Below are 21,872 nucleotides of genomic sequence, written 5' to 3'. Positions count from 1 at the left end.
CGAAAGGGACCTCTGATTCACAGGATAAGTTAATCAGAGTTACCAGCCTCAGAAACAGTAGAATTTTGAAGTATTTTGGTTTGTTAACACTTTTAAAAGAGAATTCCAGAGTGAAAGCAAAGATAAATCGCCTTTTCCACCGTTATTCAGGCTTAAAGTAGCTCCACACCTTATTGGTAGAATCTGGAGAGCCCTGATATTTAAAACAAGGCATTAAGAACTTGAAAACTGCACAAGAAGTTTATAAAAGCCACTGTTTCCATCCCATAGTGTAGGTATTTTTTTAGCAACAGCTGGAATTCATGCCTCTCTCGGACTCTGGCTGCTGAGGGTCAAACAGCATATACTGGGATTTACCTACTACTATACCTAATCAGATTTGTCAGAAAAAGTAAACTGATCATTCTAAAATCATTAAGTTGCTTCTCGTAGCTACTCTTTGTATTATGACGGTTGTTTTTTGATGCATTAGGTAATGTGTTCTGCATATGCTTATTAAAATAATCAGCCTGAGGCATTATCACAGCCGGAACTTCTCTTCCACGAGTCAAGCAGATCTAAAAGTGCGAAACAAATGAGTGATAAACGGTGGAAATGAGAGAGCCAGCTGAGTCACCTTGTAGAAAAGCAGGATGAAGTTGATGGCGAACGCCACAAACAGAGCCAGGAATCGCAGGTTGTAGAAGTTGCGGGCCAGGTAGTTCTGCAAACATGAGAAAAAAAAATTAACTTATCTGGAAGAGTAATATAAGGATCTGTAAATTCTGGACAAAAAGACAAAATAGCTTCAGCAGTAGTTATGGATTTATTATATAAAGGTTAACTGTAAAAGTTGATTAAAGCATAAACCAGTAGTATATCTGAGTTGGGAGGGGACAACATTTCTGAACTAGGTGGTTGCTAAGGCGTTGCTATGGTGCCTGTGGTGATTGCTATGATGTTGTTAAACAGGTGCTATGTGGTTGCTAAGGTGTAGCTAAGGCGTTACTATTAAATCCATGGTGGTTGCTATGGTGTTGCTTAGCAGTTGCTAGGTGGGTGCTAAGGTGTTGGTAGCTGGTTGCTAAGGCGTTGCTATGGTGTCTGTGGTGGTTGCTATGATGTTGCTGAGCAGTTGCTAAGGTGCTGTTAAGTGGTTGCTAAAGCATTGCTATGGTATCAATGGTGGTTCTATGGTGTTGCTAAGCAGTTGCAAGGTGGTTGCTAAGGTGTTGCTATGGTATCCATGGTGGGTGCTATGGTTTTGCTAAGCAATTGCTAGGTTGTTGCTAAGGTGCAGCTAGGTGGTTGCTAAGGCATTGTTATGGTATCCGTGGTGGTTGCTATGGTGTTGCTAAGCAGTTGCAAGGTGGTTGCTAAGATTTTGCTATGGTATCCATGGTGGTTGCTATGGTTTTGCTAAGCAGTTGCTGGGCGGTTGCTAAGGTGGTTGCTAAGGTGTTGCTATGGTGCCTGTGGAGGTTGCTATGGTGTTGCTAAGCAGTTGCTAATGTGTTGCTAGGTGGTCCATAAACCTATAAATAGCAAAATCAGAGAAACTGATTCAGAAACTGAAGTGCTCTCTTTATTTGTTTTCCAGAGCTGTATATTTATGCTAAAATGCTGAAATTAATAGTACAAAAGGCTATGTAGAGTTTGAAACACTAATATGAAGCTGCTTTAATATGAATTATTCTGCCTTAAAAATCATCCAAATTATACAAAATTAGTTTACATTATTTCAAATCACTTTAAACAGTAAATAGCTAGAAAGCTACTAAGGTTTCTTACCAGCATCTTAGTCTGATAAATGTCCAGACCAGCGAAAAAGCTGCCCATAAAAGCCTCTGGTTCCTCTTTCTTCTGCCCGAGTCTCCTCTTCAGCGGCTTTTTCCCTTCATTTGATGAAGATTCTACAAGAGAACCTTCTTTACCCTTATCCGGGTCCTTCTTCTCCCCGTCCTCTGAACTGAGGAGATAAACATGGACAGGAGGGTTAGAGTAATGCAACATTTATGAATGAAAAAAAAAAACAGAAAAGTAAAAGAGTAAGAGTAAAAAGAAACCAACAACATGCAGGTTTTCAATATGTTTAGTTTTTTTTCCCCATTACAATAAAACCTGGAACAATACTGAAATTAACAATCCAAAAGAATTATTGGTAACATTTTATAATAACTTTCATCAATATACTTTTATACTTTTCATTAATATACGTTTTACTATCCTTTAAGTAGATGGCAACAAAGCATTAGTTTTTATATAGCATTAGAATTTGAATATGAACAAATATTTACACATGAAAATTAGTTATCAGCATTAATATGCATATTCAAGCGGTTCAGCTTGGTTTGACGGTTGATATTCCAGAGGTTTTCAATTTGGTAAAATCAAAGAAACTCATAATTTTTAAGTGGTCTCTTTTTTTTCCAAATTAGTTATAGATTAAGCATATAAATTTTGACTGTAAAAGCTGATTAAAGCATAAACCAGTAGTATATCTGAGTTGGGAGGAGACAACATTTCTAAACTAGAAAGCACAGGATGGTTGCGCAACTACAATGGCTTCCTCTGTTCGCTATAGGGGTTATTATGGTGTTGCTAGCTGGTTGCTAGGTGGTTGCTAAGGCGTTGCTATGATATCCATGGTGGTTACTCACTCTGTCTTTTCTGATTCTGTTTTAAATTCACTTTCGTCTGCCTTCTTGCTCGCAGCTTCCTGCAAAAGAGAGGAAAAGAACAGAACATTTATTAGATTTATGCTGTAAAAAACAACAGTGAACGTTAAATTTAAACATCGTCAGACGTGTTAAAGCAGCATTAGGTTCATCAGATAAAGTGCTGCACTCGACCTGGGCTTTTTTCTGACGCACTGCAGCAGCTAGAGACGGAGAGTCCACTCCGACCACTTCAGAGACGTCCCCCAGCCCAGGCTCGGCCCCGTGCTTGCCCCCCTCTTTCTTCTGCTGAAAACTCATCAGCTCCGACATGAGGTCCATTTCCACTTGGTCTCCTTCCACCATCTGGTCCATTTCCGCCACCAAACACGCCTCGCTCGCCTCCAGCTTCTCGGCCTCCAGAACGTCTCCATGGATACCGAACTGCGTGGGGTCCGGCATGTTGCCCAGGATGTCCGTCACCTTCATGTTCTTGGCGCCTTCCACCAGCCCTCCGCCAAACAGGGTGGTCCACAGGATGTGGAAGAAGCCCCAGACCAGGTTGTAGAGGAACCGAAAGACGCCAACGAAGATCATCCAAAAGAAGGAGAAGAAGCCGCGAATCATCTCCCTCACGCTCATCTTCCGGAACTTCTTGTAGTGCTTCTTCACGCTCCTGAAGGTCAGCAGCTTACGAAGGCTGCACAGGTTCTTCTTCACAGAGAAACAAGCCATGGTGAACGCCGAGAAAGACTCCAACGTTCTTTCCTCTTCTTCCTCTGGTTCTTCAGCTACGCTCTGAGAGTCTTCATTGTCTTCTTCGGTTCGCTCTACGGCGTCGGGTTCAGAGATCAGAGAGGCCAGCTGCATCTCGAAGATGGTGTCCTCGCAAAAGTTCACGAAGAGTTCCATCTTCTCCGATTCTCCGCCTTCGTTCACCACGTCAAAAATGAACTGCCGCTTGGACTCTTTTACCTGCGGCTTTTCCCATTGAGTTCTGCTGGACTCGCTGATCTCGAAGTAAACCCTCTCGATCCTCTTGGCACCGCCCATGATCTCGATGCGCCCCAGGTACGGCTCGAAGTAACTGAGAACGCTCTCGGCCAGGCTCAGGAAGGTGGCTAAGCGGGAGTCGTGCGGCATGTGTTCCGACAGGTTGGTGAGGAGCACGGCCACGTTAAATCCGATGTCCTTGGCGGGCTCGTGAAAGCGCTTGACGAACTCGACGTAGTTAAACATGTCGTTCTCGTCCGCCTCGGCGCACGACAGCAGGAACTCGATCTCAGACTGAGAGTACTGCTTCTGACTCTCCATCGACTTCTGGAACTCTCTCTTGGAGATGACGCCTTTGCTGTCAGAGTCGTGCTCCTTGAAACTGTCGGAGGTGGTGAGGTCTTTCAGCTTCAGAAACATGTCGAAGAATTTGAGAATCATCTCAACGTTGCTGGAGGATTCCACCAAAGTGTCCACCATCTGTTTGCCAATGGTTCCATTGACAACGTTACCTGCAGATACAATGCAAAGTCGATCAATAAAAGTTGTTTTAAACTGCCTTTAAACTGCAGATTTCAGGTACACATTTTAACCCATAAGAGCTCAAACCCACTTCTTTTATTTTATTTCGAATTTCTATTCTATCTACAATGCCAATTACCCAACCAACTCATTAAGACTCCCCCTATCACCAGTGATGCCCCCAAACACCTCCTCCAATACATGTGAAGTCAGACTCCGCCTCTTTTTGAAGTTTTTATGTGGATAAATAATAATAAACTTATTTTTAGTTTCGAGGGGAATGCCTTTCTCTAAGCCCCGCCCACCCGTGAAAACTGTGCCAAAACTCATAAGCAAAAAAATGATGCAGAAGCAAACCCGAGATTACAGAAGCAAAAGGCAAAAAAGGGCAAAAAGCCAAAGAAAATCTACAAAAAATGGCAAAATACAAACTGAAATAATTTTCAAATAACTTTAAAGAATACAAAAGTAACTAAGTATATTTTAATATATGTATTTGCTATAATGCCTGTGACACATCTCCCATAATTCTTAACTTATCACCTTACCATGACCACACAATCCTGTGTTTATTCTCACTCACTTGTTTATTCCTATATATATATATATATATATATATATATATATATATATATATATATATATATATATATATATATATATATATATATATATATATATAATGTACTGTATATAATAACAGTAATTTTAGCAGTAGTTCCATGCTAAACAGTTTGTGAATCAGACAGTAGGTACTCAGTTACCCTGAAAACTTACTGCTATTATATATTATATACCCTTTTAAAGCATCTAAAACATGAGTGGGTTGGCTGCTTTGCTCTTTGCCACGACACAAGTCATTTACAAGAAATTTATTCAGCTTTTTAATTTTTTTTTTATACATATATCTACTGATTAGTAGCACAGCTAAACTGATTTACGATGTCTAATTAATCACTAATAAGCTGAGGTTTATGCCCTGGTTTTAGTAAACTGCTGGCGTACGTTCTCTGTGAAGAATAATGTGGCTTTTATGGAGAATTTAATACAAAATTCCACAATCTAACTGATCACAACAACAGTTTCTGTGAACAGAATGGGAATGACACATTCTGTTTGCTCATTATTAAGCAATGATTGCATAAGAGAACCTTCCAGAAGGGAGAGCAACATGACGATCATGTCCTTCTGCAGATCCATCAGCTCCTTCAGCAGCTCGATCTGGCTGGAGTCCTGCAGGAGGAAAGAGAATAGATGTAAGAAAGCTAAAGGAAATGTCTTCTCTCATCCTCGTCTTCTTCTTCTTTCGCTTAATGTGTCTAAAGGTCACAGCGTCTCATCGTCTCTGGAAGCGTGGATGAACTTCAGCACCCCTCGGATGGGTTGTGTTTGTATAAATATGCAGGTGCCAGTATTTGATCAGTAATATCACTACATAGATTTGTTGCACTCTGGGAAGCCTGGGAGACAATTTGACTTTAATAAAGAAATTTGATCATCAATTACTAAATAATATGAAACTGTTTGAAATCCATCCTTTTAACATATTAAATATACTGTTGCCGAATTTAATTTCAAGAAAATACAATAAAAAAAAAAATTATACACAGATTTACTGTTGTTTCCACTAAGGCAAAAACAGAACACATCACTGAAGATGACCCTCTGCTATCCGCCTCTTGCCTTGGTATCTTGTCTTGCTGTCTTTCTGAATATACACTCTGGTAAAAAAGATGTCTCAAGAGTTTGTCTTAAATATATAGATACAATGCACCAGTAAAAAATGTCAAGTTCATATTCATAAAGTTTCAATAGTTCAGTTTACAGTTTTCATGCATCTTGGCATGTTCTCCTCCACCAGTCTTACACACTGCTTTTGGATAATTGTATGCGCCTCAGACAAAACTGCAAGACTATATATATATACCAAATTGAAAACCTCTGGAATATAATCAAGAGGAAGATGGATGATCACAAGCCATCAAACCACCAAACTGAACTGCTTGAATTTTTACACCAGGAGTAAAGCAGCATAAAGTTATCCAAAAGCAGTGTGTAAGACTGGTGGAGGAGAACATGATGACAAGATGCATGAAAAAACTGTGATTAAAAAACACCAGGGTTATTCCATCAAATATTAATTTCTGAACTCTTAAAACTTTATGAATATGAACTTGTTTTATTTGCATCATTTGAGGTCTGAAAGCTCTGCATCTTTTTTGTTTTTCAGCCATTTCTCATTTTTTTGCATATAAATGATCTAAATGACAATATTTTCTTACATATTTTATATATTTTTATACATATACCTATAAATAGCAAAATCGGATAAACTGATTCAGAAACTGAAGTTGTCTCTTGTCTGTTTAAATGTTTTGTCTTATATATCTTGCTTTGTCTTTCAGAAGGTATGTTCTTAGATAGAATTTTTTTTTTTTTTTATAAAAGCCTTTTCTATGTCTTCAAAATTCACAGACACAAGACAACAGTATTAACCCTCCTATTATCTTTGGGGTCAATTTCAATGTCTTCAATTGTTAAGGCTGTTTTATATGCATAAAATATAAGAACTCCATATTTAATCGATATTTTACACACATTTGTATGGTAATATTTTTTCTCTAAATGTTCCTTCACTTTAGGCTCTATCTTCACACTAAAATGCTAATAACACTTATATAACACTAATATAACATTTTAATAATGCCAGAATTGCTGATAATTTATGAAATAAACATAGAGTAACTGATGAATCAACTTTGCTAACGTGTTTATTTAAATTTGATTTTAATAATTTTATGGAAGGTTAAATTGCTGGGATCCTGTTGATCCAGAGAATAAAGGGTGTTAATAAATTTGAGGATAGTAGGAGGAATAATCAGCAGAGCAGTTAGTGTCATTACTTTGTTTCAGTAGCAGATGGTTGTGATGCATTGAGGCTCTAAATCTGTGATAAAGCTGTGATTAGCTCAGTTCACCTTGTCTGTTTGTCCAGAATCTCGGCCTAAGTCATCAAACACTGTCCTCCCAGCACTAAACACCAGACCCTGCTGTGCTACAGACCTGTTACAGGCATGTTTTGTCTGGTTTAAAGGCCAAATGTCTAAATCAGAAAAAGACTGAAACGCTGGTGGACTGGTTACAGATTCCCATGTAAAGAGGGACACCTAGTGGCTGCTAAAATACTAGGAAAAAGCAAAAGGCAAAGCAAGAGTATTAATTGGTCTTATAATATAATATTCTAATTCTCATGTACACTTTTCAACAAAGAGTCTTTATAAAATGAAACAAAACAGTTATTAGCAGCTACACATTTGCATCAGTATGGTTTCATAGAGAACACTGTTATAGCTGCTCGTTCAGAATACCTGATAAGTGAACTTGCCTGTGAGAGCTTCATTTGCATGTTGGCGAAGACGTGCAAAAAGCCAACTACAGCATCCCATAACCTACTGTGAGCCAAACTCTGCTGGTTGCCTATACATGGACCCTGAGGGGAAAGAAGAACAGTGCTTAGTTTTACAGTAAAATACCTAAATCATCGGCATCTTTTTTGTTATTTCAGCCATTTCTAATTTTCTGCTTTAAATAAATGCTCTAAATAACAATATTTTTATTTGGAATTTAGGAGAAGTGTTGTCTGTAGTTTATAGAATAAAACAACAATGTTCATTTTACTCAAACATAAACCTATAAATAGCAAAATCAGAGAAACTGATTCAGAAACTGAAGTGCTCTCTTTTTTTCTATTTTTTTTTTCCAGAGCTGTATAGTGCATGAAGTTCAGCCACGTTGTAGCACATACTAAAACATTTCCAGATAAATTAATAGCAATAAAAAAGCACTGATGTTGTCAGTTACCTGGATGTATTCAGTGAGGGAGTTAAAGATCTGCTTGGCCACAGCCAGGGCTTTAGAGAAGTTACGCTGACCGGCTTCATCCATGATATCTTTACCCGAATAATACCAGTAAAAATCACTGATGGATTCCTACAATGACAGTGAGACAGCATTATATACAGCAGTAAGTTTATATGTGCTGCTGTGTGTTTTAGTATAGTATTTGTGTCTGTACAGTGCATGTGTATATATGCGTAGGTCTGTATTACCTGCAGCCTGAGAAGATAATCCACTGTGCTTATGATTATGTTGACAGTAGTTGTGTTTCCAGTCTGTGTCCTCAAAAAGTTCTGGAAATCTGTGAGAAAGGAGGAAGAGTGACTGTAAACCAGATAGATTTTACACCTTGTGGAAGGTGCATTGCGATCTTACACCCTGCCAACAGTCTATTTTCATGCCTTGTGCACTGATGGGCGTGGTGGTCTGGAAACGAGGCGTGTTCAGGTAAATTTCTGGTGCATTGCTATCTTGGCAACAGAAAACACAGGTGCACCACTGACTGATTACAACCTAGGCAGACGTCAACAGTCAGATGTTCATTGCTATCTTGGCAGTGAATTGTCAACACAGAAACATGCCCATTGCACATGCGGAACTGCGCATTACTCTTTTAAAACCTCTAGATTGAAACCCAGGTTTATGATAAAGGTGGTTGATGGGGCTTAATTATAACTACACTTTATTAAGTGCATTAATCCTGGTTTCTGACGACAGTTAACTGTAACTGTAATATTTCAATCATTATATTTTAGTTTAGTCAATATTGATCACCCATTACCCAAGGCCCATTTAGCCTTGACAATGGATAATTCAAACACAAAACAATTAATGCAAGTATTTAAAGTTTAAAGTTTAAGTTTTATACATGTTATAAATGTTCATAAGCAGACGTTGCTTGTGGGACACTGCCACCACTGCCTCTCTGCAGATAGATCTTTCTGTATGGGGACGAGTAAGCAAATATTTTTTTGTATAAGTTTAACTAATCATGGAAAAATGGTTAAAAAATGGTTATTGCATTATTATTATTAGCACTTACCATTGTTGTGGCCTTCACAGAGCAGCTGCAGGAACCTAAAGAGGTCTTTAGTGAACTCATCATTCTGGAGCACCTTGGAACCTTCATGAAAAAGAGAAGAGGAAAGCTATAGATCATTTATTTCATATGCAGATAAAAGAAAAGGAGCTGCTCAGACGATAGCATCAGCAGCTCTGCGCTTATTTCCCTACTCGCTCCTCAACTAGCAATTTTTTTTTCTTTTTTCTGGAAAGGTAGGCGATGATTTGAGACCATCTGACAAACACACATCACCAAATTACAACTGAATACTTACTGCTACAGTATATATAAATATATATAAACATATGATATGAAAGGGGCAAGCTTTGTACAGGTTAATCTGACTCGTCAGGCAAAGAGGCAAAGCAGGGAAGTCTGGCTCTTACTACCAGCGATTCTTTAAAAACAGTAGTGCATTCATTTATAATCAAATCCCAGACAAGATGACACGCATTTATTATGTAGAAGAGAGAGGAGAGAGGACAGAAGAGAGGCAGAGAGGAAGACAGAGGGAGGCAGAGGGACAATAAGGAGGAAGAAGGGCAGGAGGAAGTTAGAGGGACAGTAGGGAGGCAGAAGGACAGGAGAAAGTAAGAGGGACAGTAGGAAGGCAGAGGGAGAGTAGGGAGGCAGAGGGACAGTAAGGAGGCAGAGGGACAGTAAGGAGGCAGAGAGAAAGACAGTAGGGAGGCAGAGGGACAGTAATGAAGCAGAGAGAAAGACAGTAGGGAGGCAGAGGGACAGGAGGGAGGCAGAGAGACAGTAAGGAAGCAGAGGGACAGTAAGGAGGCAGAGTGACAGTAAGGTGGCAGAGGGAAAGACAGAGGGAGGCAGAGCGACAGTAGGGAGGCAGAGGGACAGGAGGAAGTTAGAGGGACAGTAGGGAGGCAGAGAGACAGTAGGGAAGGCAGAGGGACAGTAAGGAGGCAGAGGGAGAGTAGAGAGGCAGAGTGACAGTAAGGAGGCAGAGGGACAGTAAGGAGGCAGAGAGAAAGACAGAGGGAGGCAGAGGGACAGTAAGAAGGCAGAGAGAAAGACAGAGGGAGGCAGAGGGACAGGAGGGAGGCAGAGAGAAAGACAGAGGGAGGCAGAGGGACAGTAGGAAGTTAGAGGGACAGGAGGATTTTGCATCATCAGCTCTATTGTCTCTTCTAAAAGGCATGCATAAGGACGAGTCCTGAAGACTGGAGCATTTGTTCACTGCATTCAGCACAAAACAGACAGAGACAGAAAAGACAAGACAGGGACTGGAGGGGCAGCAATGCTGAGACGAGTAGAATCTAAACCGTGTATTTACCCCGCTCCCTCACGTTGACTGCGACCGATGAGATTAAAAAACATGACGAGAGGAAAGAAACAGAAAGAAACAAACAGGCAAAAAGGCAGACATAAGCAAAGGAGAAGACATTGAAATTTCAGTAAGAAATGAGGGATACTGACATCAACTGGCTGAACACCGACATGAGACTAACAGACTTTAACATCTCAACAGCTTCTTATTTATTTACTTATTTGTTTATTTAGTTTTTTTTTTGTTTTGACGGATAAAGAACATCACAGGATTGATCTCACCATCACTTATGCCTGAATTGTGAATTGAATGACAGCAAAAACGGCTTGAATATGACCAGTGTATGGTGGAAGATGGTTCTCTTTTTTTTTTTTTTTTTATCCATTCATACTTTAAATGTGAAGCAGTGAAAGTGTGCAAACCTTTTAGTGAAAACAGTTTTAGTGAAAACTGATCTCAATCAGTTCTTACTATGATGAAGGGTGTTGATGGGAATGGAGATGGCATTAAATAAACAATGTGAGTCAAGCTAATACTCATTTATACATCATTTATATAAGCAAGCAAAAAAAGATAAACTAATAAAAAAGTCACTTAAAACAGTCCCAGGCTTTCTGATGGTGATTAGAAACTAAACGTTTATTTCAGTACAGGTTGCTCTGAAATGAGGAGGCTTTGTAGAAAAATGACTGTAATTCATAATGTCACGGCCTCGCTATGTCTCCCTGTGTTTTCCCCGTTTCCTAGTGTGTTTCTCCAGTAGTTTTCCGTCACTTGTGTCTAATTTGTAGCTCCGCCCCTTCCCCAGGTGTTCTGTGTTTCATGTTCCTATATATATATATAGTACCTATTAGTCCATGTTTATCCGTCTGTCTTTGCACCTTCCCCCGTTGTCTGTCACGTCACGTTATTGCTTTCTCCACGTTTCTTACTTACTCGCTCTTGTTTATCATCAGTCACGTTATTTCTAGTCACGTTTATTTCCTGTTTGTTTCTTTGTTTATTTTGTATATTATTTACGTATTTATCCTTGTATATTTTCCCTAGCCCTGTTTTGTTATTATCTGTTTAGTTTTAGTCACTTATCTGTTTAGCTTAGCTCTTTGTTGGTTTTCCCTGTTTGTTTATGTATATATATATTCGTTATTCCCTTATTTGTTTATTTGTTATTTATTAAAGTCTGTAAGAAAGGGCTATTTATACTGTGAAAAATTAGTATTCCGGACTTCCGGGGGGTGTACTGAGATCAGGTGAATGTGTGATGTCAGCGTGTGGTGCGTTCTGGGTAGTGTAGTTCGGAGACTGGAGATCGCAGGGAGCACTTTATATGATATTTTGGTTCAACCCCTTTATTTAAACCTTAAAGTCTACACTCCAGTTTCATTTCATTTGTTTTTATTTTAAATCCAGTGTAGTTTCATAAAGAGCCCAAATCATGAATGTTGTGTCACTGTCCAAAAACTGTACATATGTTTTATTGGTAAAAGAAGGTTGAAGCTGATTGGATAATGTAATGTGTGCAGACATTATTATTGTGTGTGTGAGACTTACTTGAGCCCTCCTCAGTCACCATGCCCAGACCTTCAGCTTTGTTCTGCCGCTCAAATGCATTCAGGTCCAGAACACTAAAGAGAACCAACCAGTCAATATGAGTAATAATACTTACATTAACCTACAATTAAAAAAAAAAAAAGCTGGACGCCATGCTATGGGCTCAAATACTTGTTATTTAGCCTTCACTAATCAAGCAATTCAAAAGAGAGTCCACATTTGCAAATTACCTGCATGACTGCATTAGTCCAGACAGACTCTTAAAGAAGCCAGCATCTCGCTTCTCCTTCAGATAGTCCAGCATTTTCTGTAGAAAGATTTACATTTTTAATCAAATAAACCGTACATTTGAAAGCCAAAAGGTTTACTCTGAGCATTTAGTGGAAATTTTCAGTGTTAAAACCAGTCTAGGATCAGGTTATTACAGAAAATAAGAGTGGGTTCTCTCTTAATACCCTCTGCAAAAGCAAACACAAGACATTAACGTATATTTCGCACTATAAAGCACTAAAAAAGCACTTTTTTTCCCAAAATTTTTTAGTGTGTTACTTATGTATGATTTTTTTTTCCAGTCAGCTTTAAAGAGCAGTAAAGTAATTTGCTGAGATATAGTATTATAAGGGTGAGTTTTTTGTTTTCAATGAAGTTTCTCCAGCACTAAGGCTGGAGCAGTATTAGCATTAGCCGCTAACCATGCTAAGCACTAGCTCTTTCACCATTCAGAGGTGAGTATATCAGACTGTAGTTTCCATGTTTACCATGTTAAAACAAGTCCCTGTCTTACCAGAACACGCTTTCGGGTGATCTTTACGAGGGTTAAGCACTGCTATATTTTGTGTCATATCTGTCTATATTACTAGATTATTGAGAATTGCTAATTACCACAATACATTCACTTAACATTCTGCATTTTCAGACAAAAGTGCTTTGAAAGTGTGTGTTTTACCTGCTGAACTATAATGTTTCCACCGTTCAAAACAGAAATGCCCAGCTTCAGAGTGTAAGTTACCATGGGACCCAGTCGACCTGAAAGAAATATGGGTCAGTAAATACATTTTTCATATATATCCACCATATATATACATATATATATACATATATATATATATATATAAATATATCCACCGAATGGCTGCCATTTATGTCCCCAGGAAATGACATGTACAAATGTGAAATGTACACACAAATTAGATTTATATAATTAAAAAAATATATAAATATAAAAAAATCCTAGGACACTGAAAACCAGCATTTGTGACCTGTCTATAACTATAAATATTACCTTGAAATATAGTTATAAAAATTCTCCAGAGATGTAATTATGCTAAAAACTCATTCCTGTTACTTTCATTCCTGTTTCTCAAAACATAAAAAGTAACAGGAATGAGTGCCAGTAACAGGAGTGATTTTTTTTTTTGTCATAAATATCTATTTTTTGAACATGCAGTCTATAACCATTTCTTTAAAATAAAGACTTTCTTGAGAGAAAATTAAAGGAATTAGTGGACTTGCTTTTTAAACATGATTTTTAAATGTCACATGAGTTTTGTAACCGTCTTCAGATTAGAAACCTTAGGAAACCTAAGTAAAGCTGCCTGAGATTGACCAGCACATGTTTTGAATAGTTTATTATATGTGTTATTAGATTTAGAGTCAAATAAAAAATAGGTTTAATTTGAAAAAGTAAAAAATAGCCTATATACTTTATGCGTGTGTGTGTGTGTGTGTGTGTATACCTTTGCTGGCACTGATCATCTGTAAGGCCATCTCAGCAGCGCCTCTGTCGTGTAATCTGGCCTGCTGATACAGAGTCTTCTGTTTCTCCATTTCCTTTTCCTGTCATATGTTGTACATAGATATTAGTACAAACATCCAATATTTCCCAGAGGAGCATAAATAAAAAAATGGGAAAACAAAAGGCATTAAAGCACTGGAAAATTAACCTCAAAGGTTTTTTCTTTCCCTTCCTCATCCTCATCTTCTTCATCTTCAGCACAGCTCTAAGAACAGCAGAGACACAGAGTCACAGACCAGTTACATCTTCCTGTGATCGAGAGAAGCTTTTAAAGGTTGGTAACCTTCAGTACATTACAAAAAAATAAAAAAACATGGAATTTGTACATTACTATTGATGTGATTAGGATGTGATAGAAGCAAGATAACAACTTTCATTACGAAGTTTTAAACTTTAAATACTTTTTAAAGTTTTTTTTTTTTACCTTTGCCATCATGTCTGCATATGCGATGTACAGTGGATCCTCTTCTAGGGAACTGAAATAAATTGTTAGAGTTAGATGCAGGTAAACAAAAGGTCTGAATTCAGTAACAAAGTATTCAGAAACAATAATTTGTTATGAATTACAAGTATATCAGAAATCGTAAGCAAAATCTACTCCCAGATTATTACATTTAATTTTTAATCAAAGATAAAGCAGGCAGAGCTGAAGCCGGGCTGCAGCAGAACCATCACTGTCTCATTGTCTAAGTAGGAGCTTACAGCTCTGTTTACACAGCTAGTTAACGTTAGCTATCTTGTGTAAGTAACTATAGGGTTAAATTGGATCTCCGGTGGATTCCATGTTTTACCGAGACCTTATATATACACTAGGGAAGCACGGTTTGACAAAGTGGCACAACTTGATAGAACACCGGTCAAAGCAGGCGTTTTTCACATCGAATTTCATGATATAAAGCGAATTCTGGGCTTTTAAAGTGGTAAAAAAGGCTGAAGCACCGAATCACCAAGTCTGAGGTAAGAGTTAGTAGCATTAGTTTAACTAAAAGAAAACATTATCAGCAACACTGACAGTGTTATGTTAAGCGAAGTTTAGGGATTAATTTTACCTAGTACTTAGTTTTATCTCTTTATAACTAAGGCTAAAGTATCTCTGAAAACATTTTGTCCTTTGAGTTTTAGAGCTGCAAAATTGACTGTGGAGGGAAGACAGGTAGCAGGTGTTCTCTGCTGCAGTGCTGTTAGCCAATCAGAGGTGATATGTTTGCATGTATGAATATTCATGAGCAAAAGCTGAAATCCTGTCTTTTTTCAGAGACCGCTAATTCAGTGAACTAAAGCAGGGTTATACAGAAACACCAGAACAAAAAAAACAATGGCTCACATGGCATTCATTCATACTAGAGACACAACTAGACATTTTAAAATGAATAAAAAAAACGATAGAATGAAATCTTTAAGTACTTTAAACATGTATTTCCAATAATCTACTACTCCACAGTCTTGTAGACAACACAGGTCACATAATCAAAGCTGAGACTCATCACAGATCATGCTGATTAGAAAACGGTGGTGTTTTCAGGCTGACATTGTTGTAATGTGAGAAGAGAAGAGAGACTGGCAGGTGTGTGTGGGTGAGGAAATGTGTGAGAAATGTGTTTTGTATATTCATTGGTTTAAAGAGTGTATCTGTCAGCTTTTTTGAGGATATGTGAGCAGGTTGTCTGTGTGTTGTGTGTGTGTGTGTGTGTGTTATGTATGTGTGTGTGTGTGTGTGTGTGTGTCTCACCTTCTCTCTGTCAGAGCATTATGACTAAAATGCAGGATGAGCTGATGAAGAGGGTCTGGCTGTTCCTCCGCTACCTCCTCTTCCTCCTCCTCTGCTTTCCGCTGTGTTCTCTACACACACACACACACACACACACACACACACACACACACACACACACACACATTTTACACAGTGTCATGGTAAGAGGTTCAGTTTAACTGAAAAAAAGTTAAATGAGAAAAAAAATAAAGATTTTGCTAATGTTGTAAAGCTAAGTGTAAAATAAACCTGAATCGTTACTTTTTTCAGGTAAAAAACAGAAAAATACATAATAAGGACACGCCCACTATGTCAGAAACCTGTCATTCTTCACAAGAGAGAGGTGTGTGTGTGTGTGTGAGTAAATACATAGTTAACAGCTACTGAAGTCTCTGCAGTGCTTTTGGAAAGCAGACGTACATAGAACCTCAGGTCTTCATATGTATGATGAAGAAAATATATAAATAAAGGATCAATTCTTTTATTACACATTTATTACTGCCTTCCTTCCAAAATGCAGAAATATAATATATATTTTTTACAATTTTCTTTCCAATTTGTATCCCATTTTCTCCCAATTTACACAGCCAATTACCCAACCCACTATCACTAGTCATGCCCCCCAACACCAGGCGGGTAAAGACCAGCACACGCCTACTCCGACACATGTGAAGTCAGACTCCGCCTCTTTTTGAACTGCTGCTGATGCTGTAGCATTGCCGAGTAGCATCACAGTGCTAATGCTCGGAGGAAAGCGCAGCAACACGGTTCTGATACATCAGCTCACAGACGCAGCCTTGTGCTGATCCACATCACCCTAGGAGTGATGAGGGGATAAAAGAGCGCCATCTACTGTGCCCACCCAGAGAGAGAATAAACAAGCCCAACTGTGCTCTCTCAGGGCTCCGGCAGCTGATGGCAATTTTTTGTCTTAAATTTGAACACACAAGAATCAGAATAACTTGACCGGTGACTTATTATGAGTTTAAATGGTTTAAAACAAGGTGAAAATTAGAAGTAAGTCTGGTTAAGATCATTTCTAAAATAAGCAGAATAATTTTACATCTAATTGCTTCTCTTATCAAAGAAACAAATATTCTTTGACTTGATTGCCTTAAAATTAGATCCTTTGTTTATTGCAGTGTACAGGGTCTACGGAGAAAATAATTGATCATAAGCTCAAACAACACACGCCACTCCAGCACAATCCTACTGACAGATTCTGAAGCACATCTATTGTATTACATTTCCCATCAGTTACTCATCTTACACCTTACACAGTTACACACTTCAATACAAGCTAGTGAGAGTGAGTAATGTGATTATTACAGTGCAGTAGACTCCGGGGGGAAGACTATTAAGAAACACACACTCATAGAAATACCCAGACAGACACCATCACACACACTAAGGGCGTTTTCACACCTGTAGTTGTGAAAATTGAAGTGTTTTCACCATCCGTTTGGTTTATTTTCACACAGGCATAATAAACCTAAACGCACCAAAATGCGCACCAATAAACTATGGAAGCACATCGTCTCCTCTGATTGTTCAGATCTGTCTGGCGTGGAAGCAAGGTAGTAAATATAGCAAGAAGATTCTATGTTCCAGCTGTGCTTTCAAACAGTGTTTTTAAAACAAAGTCGTACAGCTGTGAGCAGTGAACGCAGCACAGTGCATGTAAACAGCATGGAGCAGCAGAGACAAAGTTTGTTCATAGCTGTGAAAACTAATCAGTGTTATCTGGCTAATATATCAGACTAAACTGTGTCTTATCAGCAGTTTAGCTCAATTAAAAAGAAGAATATTTGAAAGCTGGGTCGAATTGAGACCAGATCACATTCTTACCACAAGTGAACCGCTCTTTTTACACCTGCTCAATCGAATGCGCGAGACAGTATGAGCTCTGCGCGATAGTAGCTAAGCTCCACGAGACAGTTAAAAATCTCCGCGAGACAGTAGCTGAGCTCCGCGGTACAGTAGCTGAGCTCCGCGGTACAGTTAAAAAGCTCTGCGTGACAGTCGCTGCACCCGCAAAAAAAATAGATTTTTTAAAAATGAGAATCAATTCTGAATCGTTCATTGTTAGAAACGCGATTCGAGCTCAAAACGATTTTCTCCTGCACCCCTAAACGAACCAAATAGTGCTGGTGTGAAAACGCCCTAAAGCAAGAAGCTTTAATTGCACAGTGTACCGAGTCATGCATTTGGATAATGTAGCAGTACGTGCAATTAGCAATTAGCTAACAAGCAGCAGTCATGCATCATGGGAATGAATGATGGAACAGTTAACAAAAGGAACAGTTAATCCTCACATTCTGCCCTCAAACCCATTTCATACGCATGAACTGGACCACGTCTAAAACCTGCATGAACATGAGAACGGCCAGAAATTCGCTTCTGAAAATTTACGAAAGTCTCTCCAATTCCGAAGAAAGCTTTCCATAAATTTCGCCAGTAAAGGTAAGAATTTAATTCAGACGCCTTCTTACCATCCTACTGGCTGCATCAAGCATGTTCAATTTAAAGAGCAGAGACACGACATCAAATGGAGAAGAGCTCAAGCACTGACATCTACGTGGCGTAAGATGTCATGCGTGCCTGAGGCACAGCTGTTGTGGGAACAGGACTGGCAGATTGGCCAGAATTAAAAAATGAAAACAACAAAAGCAGGTAAGACTTTAGTTGAAGGCCCTAAATACAGACATTGGTTCAATACAAATTCCCCTTTGTACCCTTACCCCTTGTTTTTGAGTGTAACCCACTATAACCTGAGTGTTATAGACTTACACTGACTAGTAGATCAACACCAGCAGATGACAGACATGTCTCTCCAAACCATCACTGATCATCAGTAAATTTTACATTATTTCATTTAAAGTAAATCAAGAGAGCAGAGTCTGGAGGAAGAGTGGAGAGAGACACAGTCCAAACTGCTCGAGGTCTAGTGTGAAGTTTCCACCAATCAGTGATGGTTTGGAGAGTCATGTCTGTCATCTGCTGGTGTTGATCCACTGTGTTTTATTATCAAGTCTAAAGTCAGTGCAGTTTTGTTTTCCCACAAAATCTTACAGCACTTCATATCTTACAGCTTCCCTCTGCTACTGACAACTTCTATGGAGATGAGGATTTCATTTTCCAGCAGGACTCGGCACACTGCCCACACTGCCCACATTGCCTGTCGTGTACCAAATAGTGATTCCTCATTCTTTTAGTGTTAAAGTTCTGATCTTTTCACATGCTTATCTAACTCTGTCTTTTCCATCAGTCATCAATAACATTTATGTTAATAACTGAATTCATTTAACATATATAATAACATATTAAATGATTAAACTGACTTTCTATATTATTTTTTTAGATATGTAGATAAAAAAGCTATTATAACTGTTGTTCTTTTTATGTGTTGTAAGTGCTAATTAATGTTTTTAAAGTATTTACAACTTAATTTATAACCATTATTAAAATCCTTTATAAACTATTTATAAACCCTTTATAAAAAAATATTTATACTCTTGTTCTCCGGGAAAAAAAAGACTCCAGTTCCCAGAATGCACCTGTGCTCAGTCCTCCGGACTTGACACATCGGCGTTCCGGTTCACCTTGTTATTGAGATTGCTGTCACCTGGTCTCTGTAGTATAAATAGCCGCTACTTTCACTCTATCCTGTTTTTTTTTTTTTAATTTGCCATTTATAGGACAAATTTCACTTTTTATTGAATATAAATTTGGGGGGGAGGGGGGGGGGGCTATAAATAACATTTAGCTCACTTTCAGCTATTTGAAATACTGCTGAAGTTCTTTTTATGTGCTATATATAATATATAATATAAAGCTCTTCTGTAGTGCTCTTCAAATAAAGTATGACCAAAACAAAACAAAAATCACCATGGCCACGACCACACCCAATCACGACACGCCGCTCGCAGCACACCTGACCGGCGGCGTCAGGCTGGACCCGCCCACCGAACACAGAGATACTGGTCGACACGGGAAGTACTTACTGCCAGATCCTGCACTAGTTTCTCCTCAAAAGAGTAGGTCTCTGTCTCTATCCATATTCTCTGATAGCCCGTGAGGAACAGGTTAATAGAACGATGCCTGGGGGGTGGAGGCAAGAGATTAGGCCAGGTTACCAGGGTTAGGATAAGGAGGAAGAGTGAGGTGGGGGGGAGAACAGGTGATGCTGAGGAAGAAGAAGAGGGTTAATTGGTTAGTAAGAGGCACAGGGAGTCTGAATGGTCATCTTATTGAATATGTTATGTGTGAGAGAATAACAATGATATTACAATCATTCAGGCTTTCAGTTAACAGCTGTGCTGAACTCATCAAGAGTTAATTACTTGAATTTCTTGTCTCTTAATAAAGTGTTTGAGAGCATCAGTTAAAGTAAAGTAGTGCAGAGGTAGAGTTACAGGTATACAGTGAATAGTGAATATTTGAGTAATGTTCTAATCCAGATTATGAGAAGAACTACTCAGAAGTACAGAAAAAAAACTTTAAAAAGTATCCTTGAGTGCAGTCGCAAAGACCATCAAAAATGTTATGATGAAACTGGCACTCATCAGGACTTCTCCGAGAAGGAAATACAAGAGTTTCCTCTGTTGTAAAAGATAAGTTCATTAGAGTTACCAGCCTCAGAAACCACAAGTTAATAGCTCCCCAGATAAGAGCAACTAAATACTAAATGGTAGAGTATTTTGGTTTGTGTAACATTTTTAAGTTACTACATAATTCCTTATGTGTTCTTTAATAATCTGGATCACTTCACTATTCATTTACTATGTAGGAAAAAAATAAAACATTGAATGAGAAGGTGTGTCCAAACTTTTGACTGGTACTGAATGTGTAAATGATGATCATAAACTACAGTGCTTCAGATGACCAATGAGACTCCCAGCTGAAGTATGAGTTACAGTCCAAACCATGGCTGGGAAATGGAGCATACAGAGGAATCAACCAGTAAACAATCCCCAAGCATTACATTACCGTCAGCATGGAGAGCAGACTGTCATAATCTGTGCTCTCATGCATTTTCCCCAGCCAAAAGTGTCGGTAGGAATTCAGGAAGTAATTATTAATTTTGTGCCTGAGGGGAAGGGCAGTATTGTCATTGGAGGAGAACAGGAAAAAAAAAACAATAAAAGAAATGATAAAAGTGGAACTCCGGTCACATATATGTTAAAACTAACAATAGCAAAATAAAATCAAAAGATGAAATACTGTATTTTTCTCACTATAAGGCTCACTATTTATAATAGTCTATTTTCAGGTCTACTTTCATACATAAAGCGCACTGGATTATAAAGCACATTATGAGACACTAGTAAGGAACATGGGTGTCGCCATGTTTTCTTTCTAACTCAGCTAAAGCTAAGCTAAGTAAACAAAACTGTAATTAATCTACACAGATTTCTCTCCCGAAAACTGTTTATTTGGGTGAGTAAAGCACCTCTGTTTTTTTATTTACAGTAAGCTTAAGATTTCTACATTTCCACTAAGGCTGGGTGCAGCAGCATTAGCATTAGCAGCTAACTGTCTAATGCTGTCTGACAGCGCTACACTGAGGAACCCTGAGTGTTACAGTAAGCCAGGGTGATATAAGCAAGAAGTTCGTCTCCTTTTGTAGCTTGTTTTAACAAGGTAAAGACAAAGACTACAGTCTGATATACTAGCCTTTGAGCGGTGAAAAAGCTAGCACTTAGCGGGGTTAGCAGCTAATGCTAATGCTGCTCCAGTCTCAGTACTGGAGAACTAAACTGAAACTCCTGTATAACTCTGTACTTCAGCAGAGGGGCTTTACTGCTCCTTAATACCTGACTGATAGTAGTCATACATAAATTAAAATGAATGGATTTTAAGTGCGCCTTATAGTGCAAAAAAAAAAAAAAAAGATAATAGAAATATATTTGGTGCTTGGCTCCTGAAAGAAAATCAAAAAGTAAATGCACACAAGACCCAAATAAACCTAAATTTAAGCTATTTTTACTGATTTCTGATAAGCAACAAACTTTAACAGTAAGGTTAAACATAAAAAACAGAGAAATGATGAATAAAAAAGCAAAGACAGGGCTAATTAAAAGGTACAGATCTAAACTTATAACTTCCCCCTCGACAATGATGCAGTAGCAGTGAAGCTACAGGGCAACAGAGCATGAAATTACACAATGTCCTTATCAGCCTGAAGAAGAACATAAGTTATAGAGAGAGAGAGTAGAACAGAAATAAGTAAATAAGAAGTAGACTGGCCTATATATATATATATAATAACATAAATAAATATGCAGCTCTGGAAAAAAATAGGAGACCACTACAGTTTCTGAATCAGTTTCTCTTTTAAGAGTTCAGAAATCAATATTTGATGGAATAACCCT

The 21,872-nt window shown here is 38.4% G+C and overlaps 2 protein-coding genes across 9 annotated transcripts in view; one reads left to right on the top strand and one right to left on the bottom strand.

Annotated features, from left to right (window-relative positions):
* Window positions 1–21,872, bottom strand: part of LOC103030706 (ryanodine receptor 3-like) — a 198,345-nt gene that overhangs the window by 12,301 nt on the left and 164,172 nt on the right. For 4 of the 6 annotated variants that reach the window (XM_049463517.1, XM_049463518.1, XM_049463520.1 and 1 more), the window contains 18 exons: window positions 19,503–19,599; window positions 15,478–15,587; window positions 14,173–14,224; window positions 13,897–13,953; window positions 13,690–13,789; window positions 12,900–12,979; window positions 12,184–12,260; window positions 11,954–12,027; window positions 10,409–10,426; window positions 9,091–9,171; window positions 8,261–8,349; window positions 8,013–8,141; window positions 7,537–7,641; window positions 5,303–5,384; window positions 2,832–4,141; window positions 2,640–2,698; window positions 1,771–1,948; window positions 617–703 (listed from right to left, as the gene is read on the bottom strand). In XM_049463517.1, coding sequence (XP_049319474.1) covers window positions 617–703; window positions 1,771–1,948; window positions 2,640–2,698; window positions 2,832–4,141; window positions 5,303–5,384; window positions 7,537–7,641; window positions 8,013–8,141; window positions 8,261–8,349; window positions 9,091–9,171; window positions 10,409–10,426; window positions 11,954–12,027; window positions 12,184–12,260; window positions 12,900–12,979; window positions 13,690–13,789; window positions 13,897–13,953; window positions 14,173–14,224; window positions 15,478–15,587; window positions 19,503–19,599 — 2,785 coding nt within the window. The remainder of the gene's footprint in view (window positions 1–616; window positions 704–1,770; window positions 1,949–2,639; window positions 2,699–2,831; window positions 4,142–5,302; window positions 5,385–7,536; window positions 7,642–8,012; window positions 8,142–8,260; window positions 8,350–9,090; window positions 9,172–10,408; window positions 10,427–11,953; window positions 12,028–12,183; window positions 12,261–12,899; window positions 12,980–13,689; window positions 13,790–13,896; window positions 13,954–14,172; window positions 14,225–15,477; window positions 15,588–19,502; window positions 19,600–21,872) is intronic. The other 2 variants (XM_049463519.1, XM_049463522.1) reach the window with 1 other exon arrangement.
* LOC103026471 (ER membrane protein complex subunit 7) overlaps window positions 1–21,872 on the top strand; it is a 246,781-nt gene that overhangs the window by 98,452 nt on the left and 126,457 nt on the right. The window lies entirely within an intron of this gene.

The sequence above is a fragment of the Astyanax mexicanus genome, chromosome 14, assembly GCF_023375975.1.
Source record: "Astyanax mexicanus isolate ESR-SI-001 chromosome 14, AstMex3_surface, whole genome shotgun sequence".
NCBI classification, from domain to species: Eukaryota; Metazoa; Chordata; class Actinopteri; order Characiformes; family Acestrorhamphidae; genus Astyanax; species Astyanax mexicanus.
This window is presented reverse-complemented; position numbering and strand designations above follow the sequence as displayed.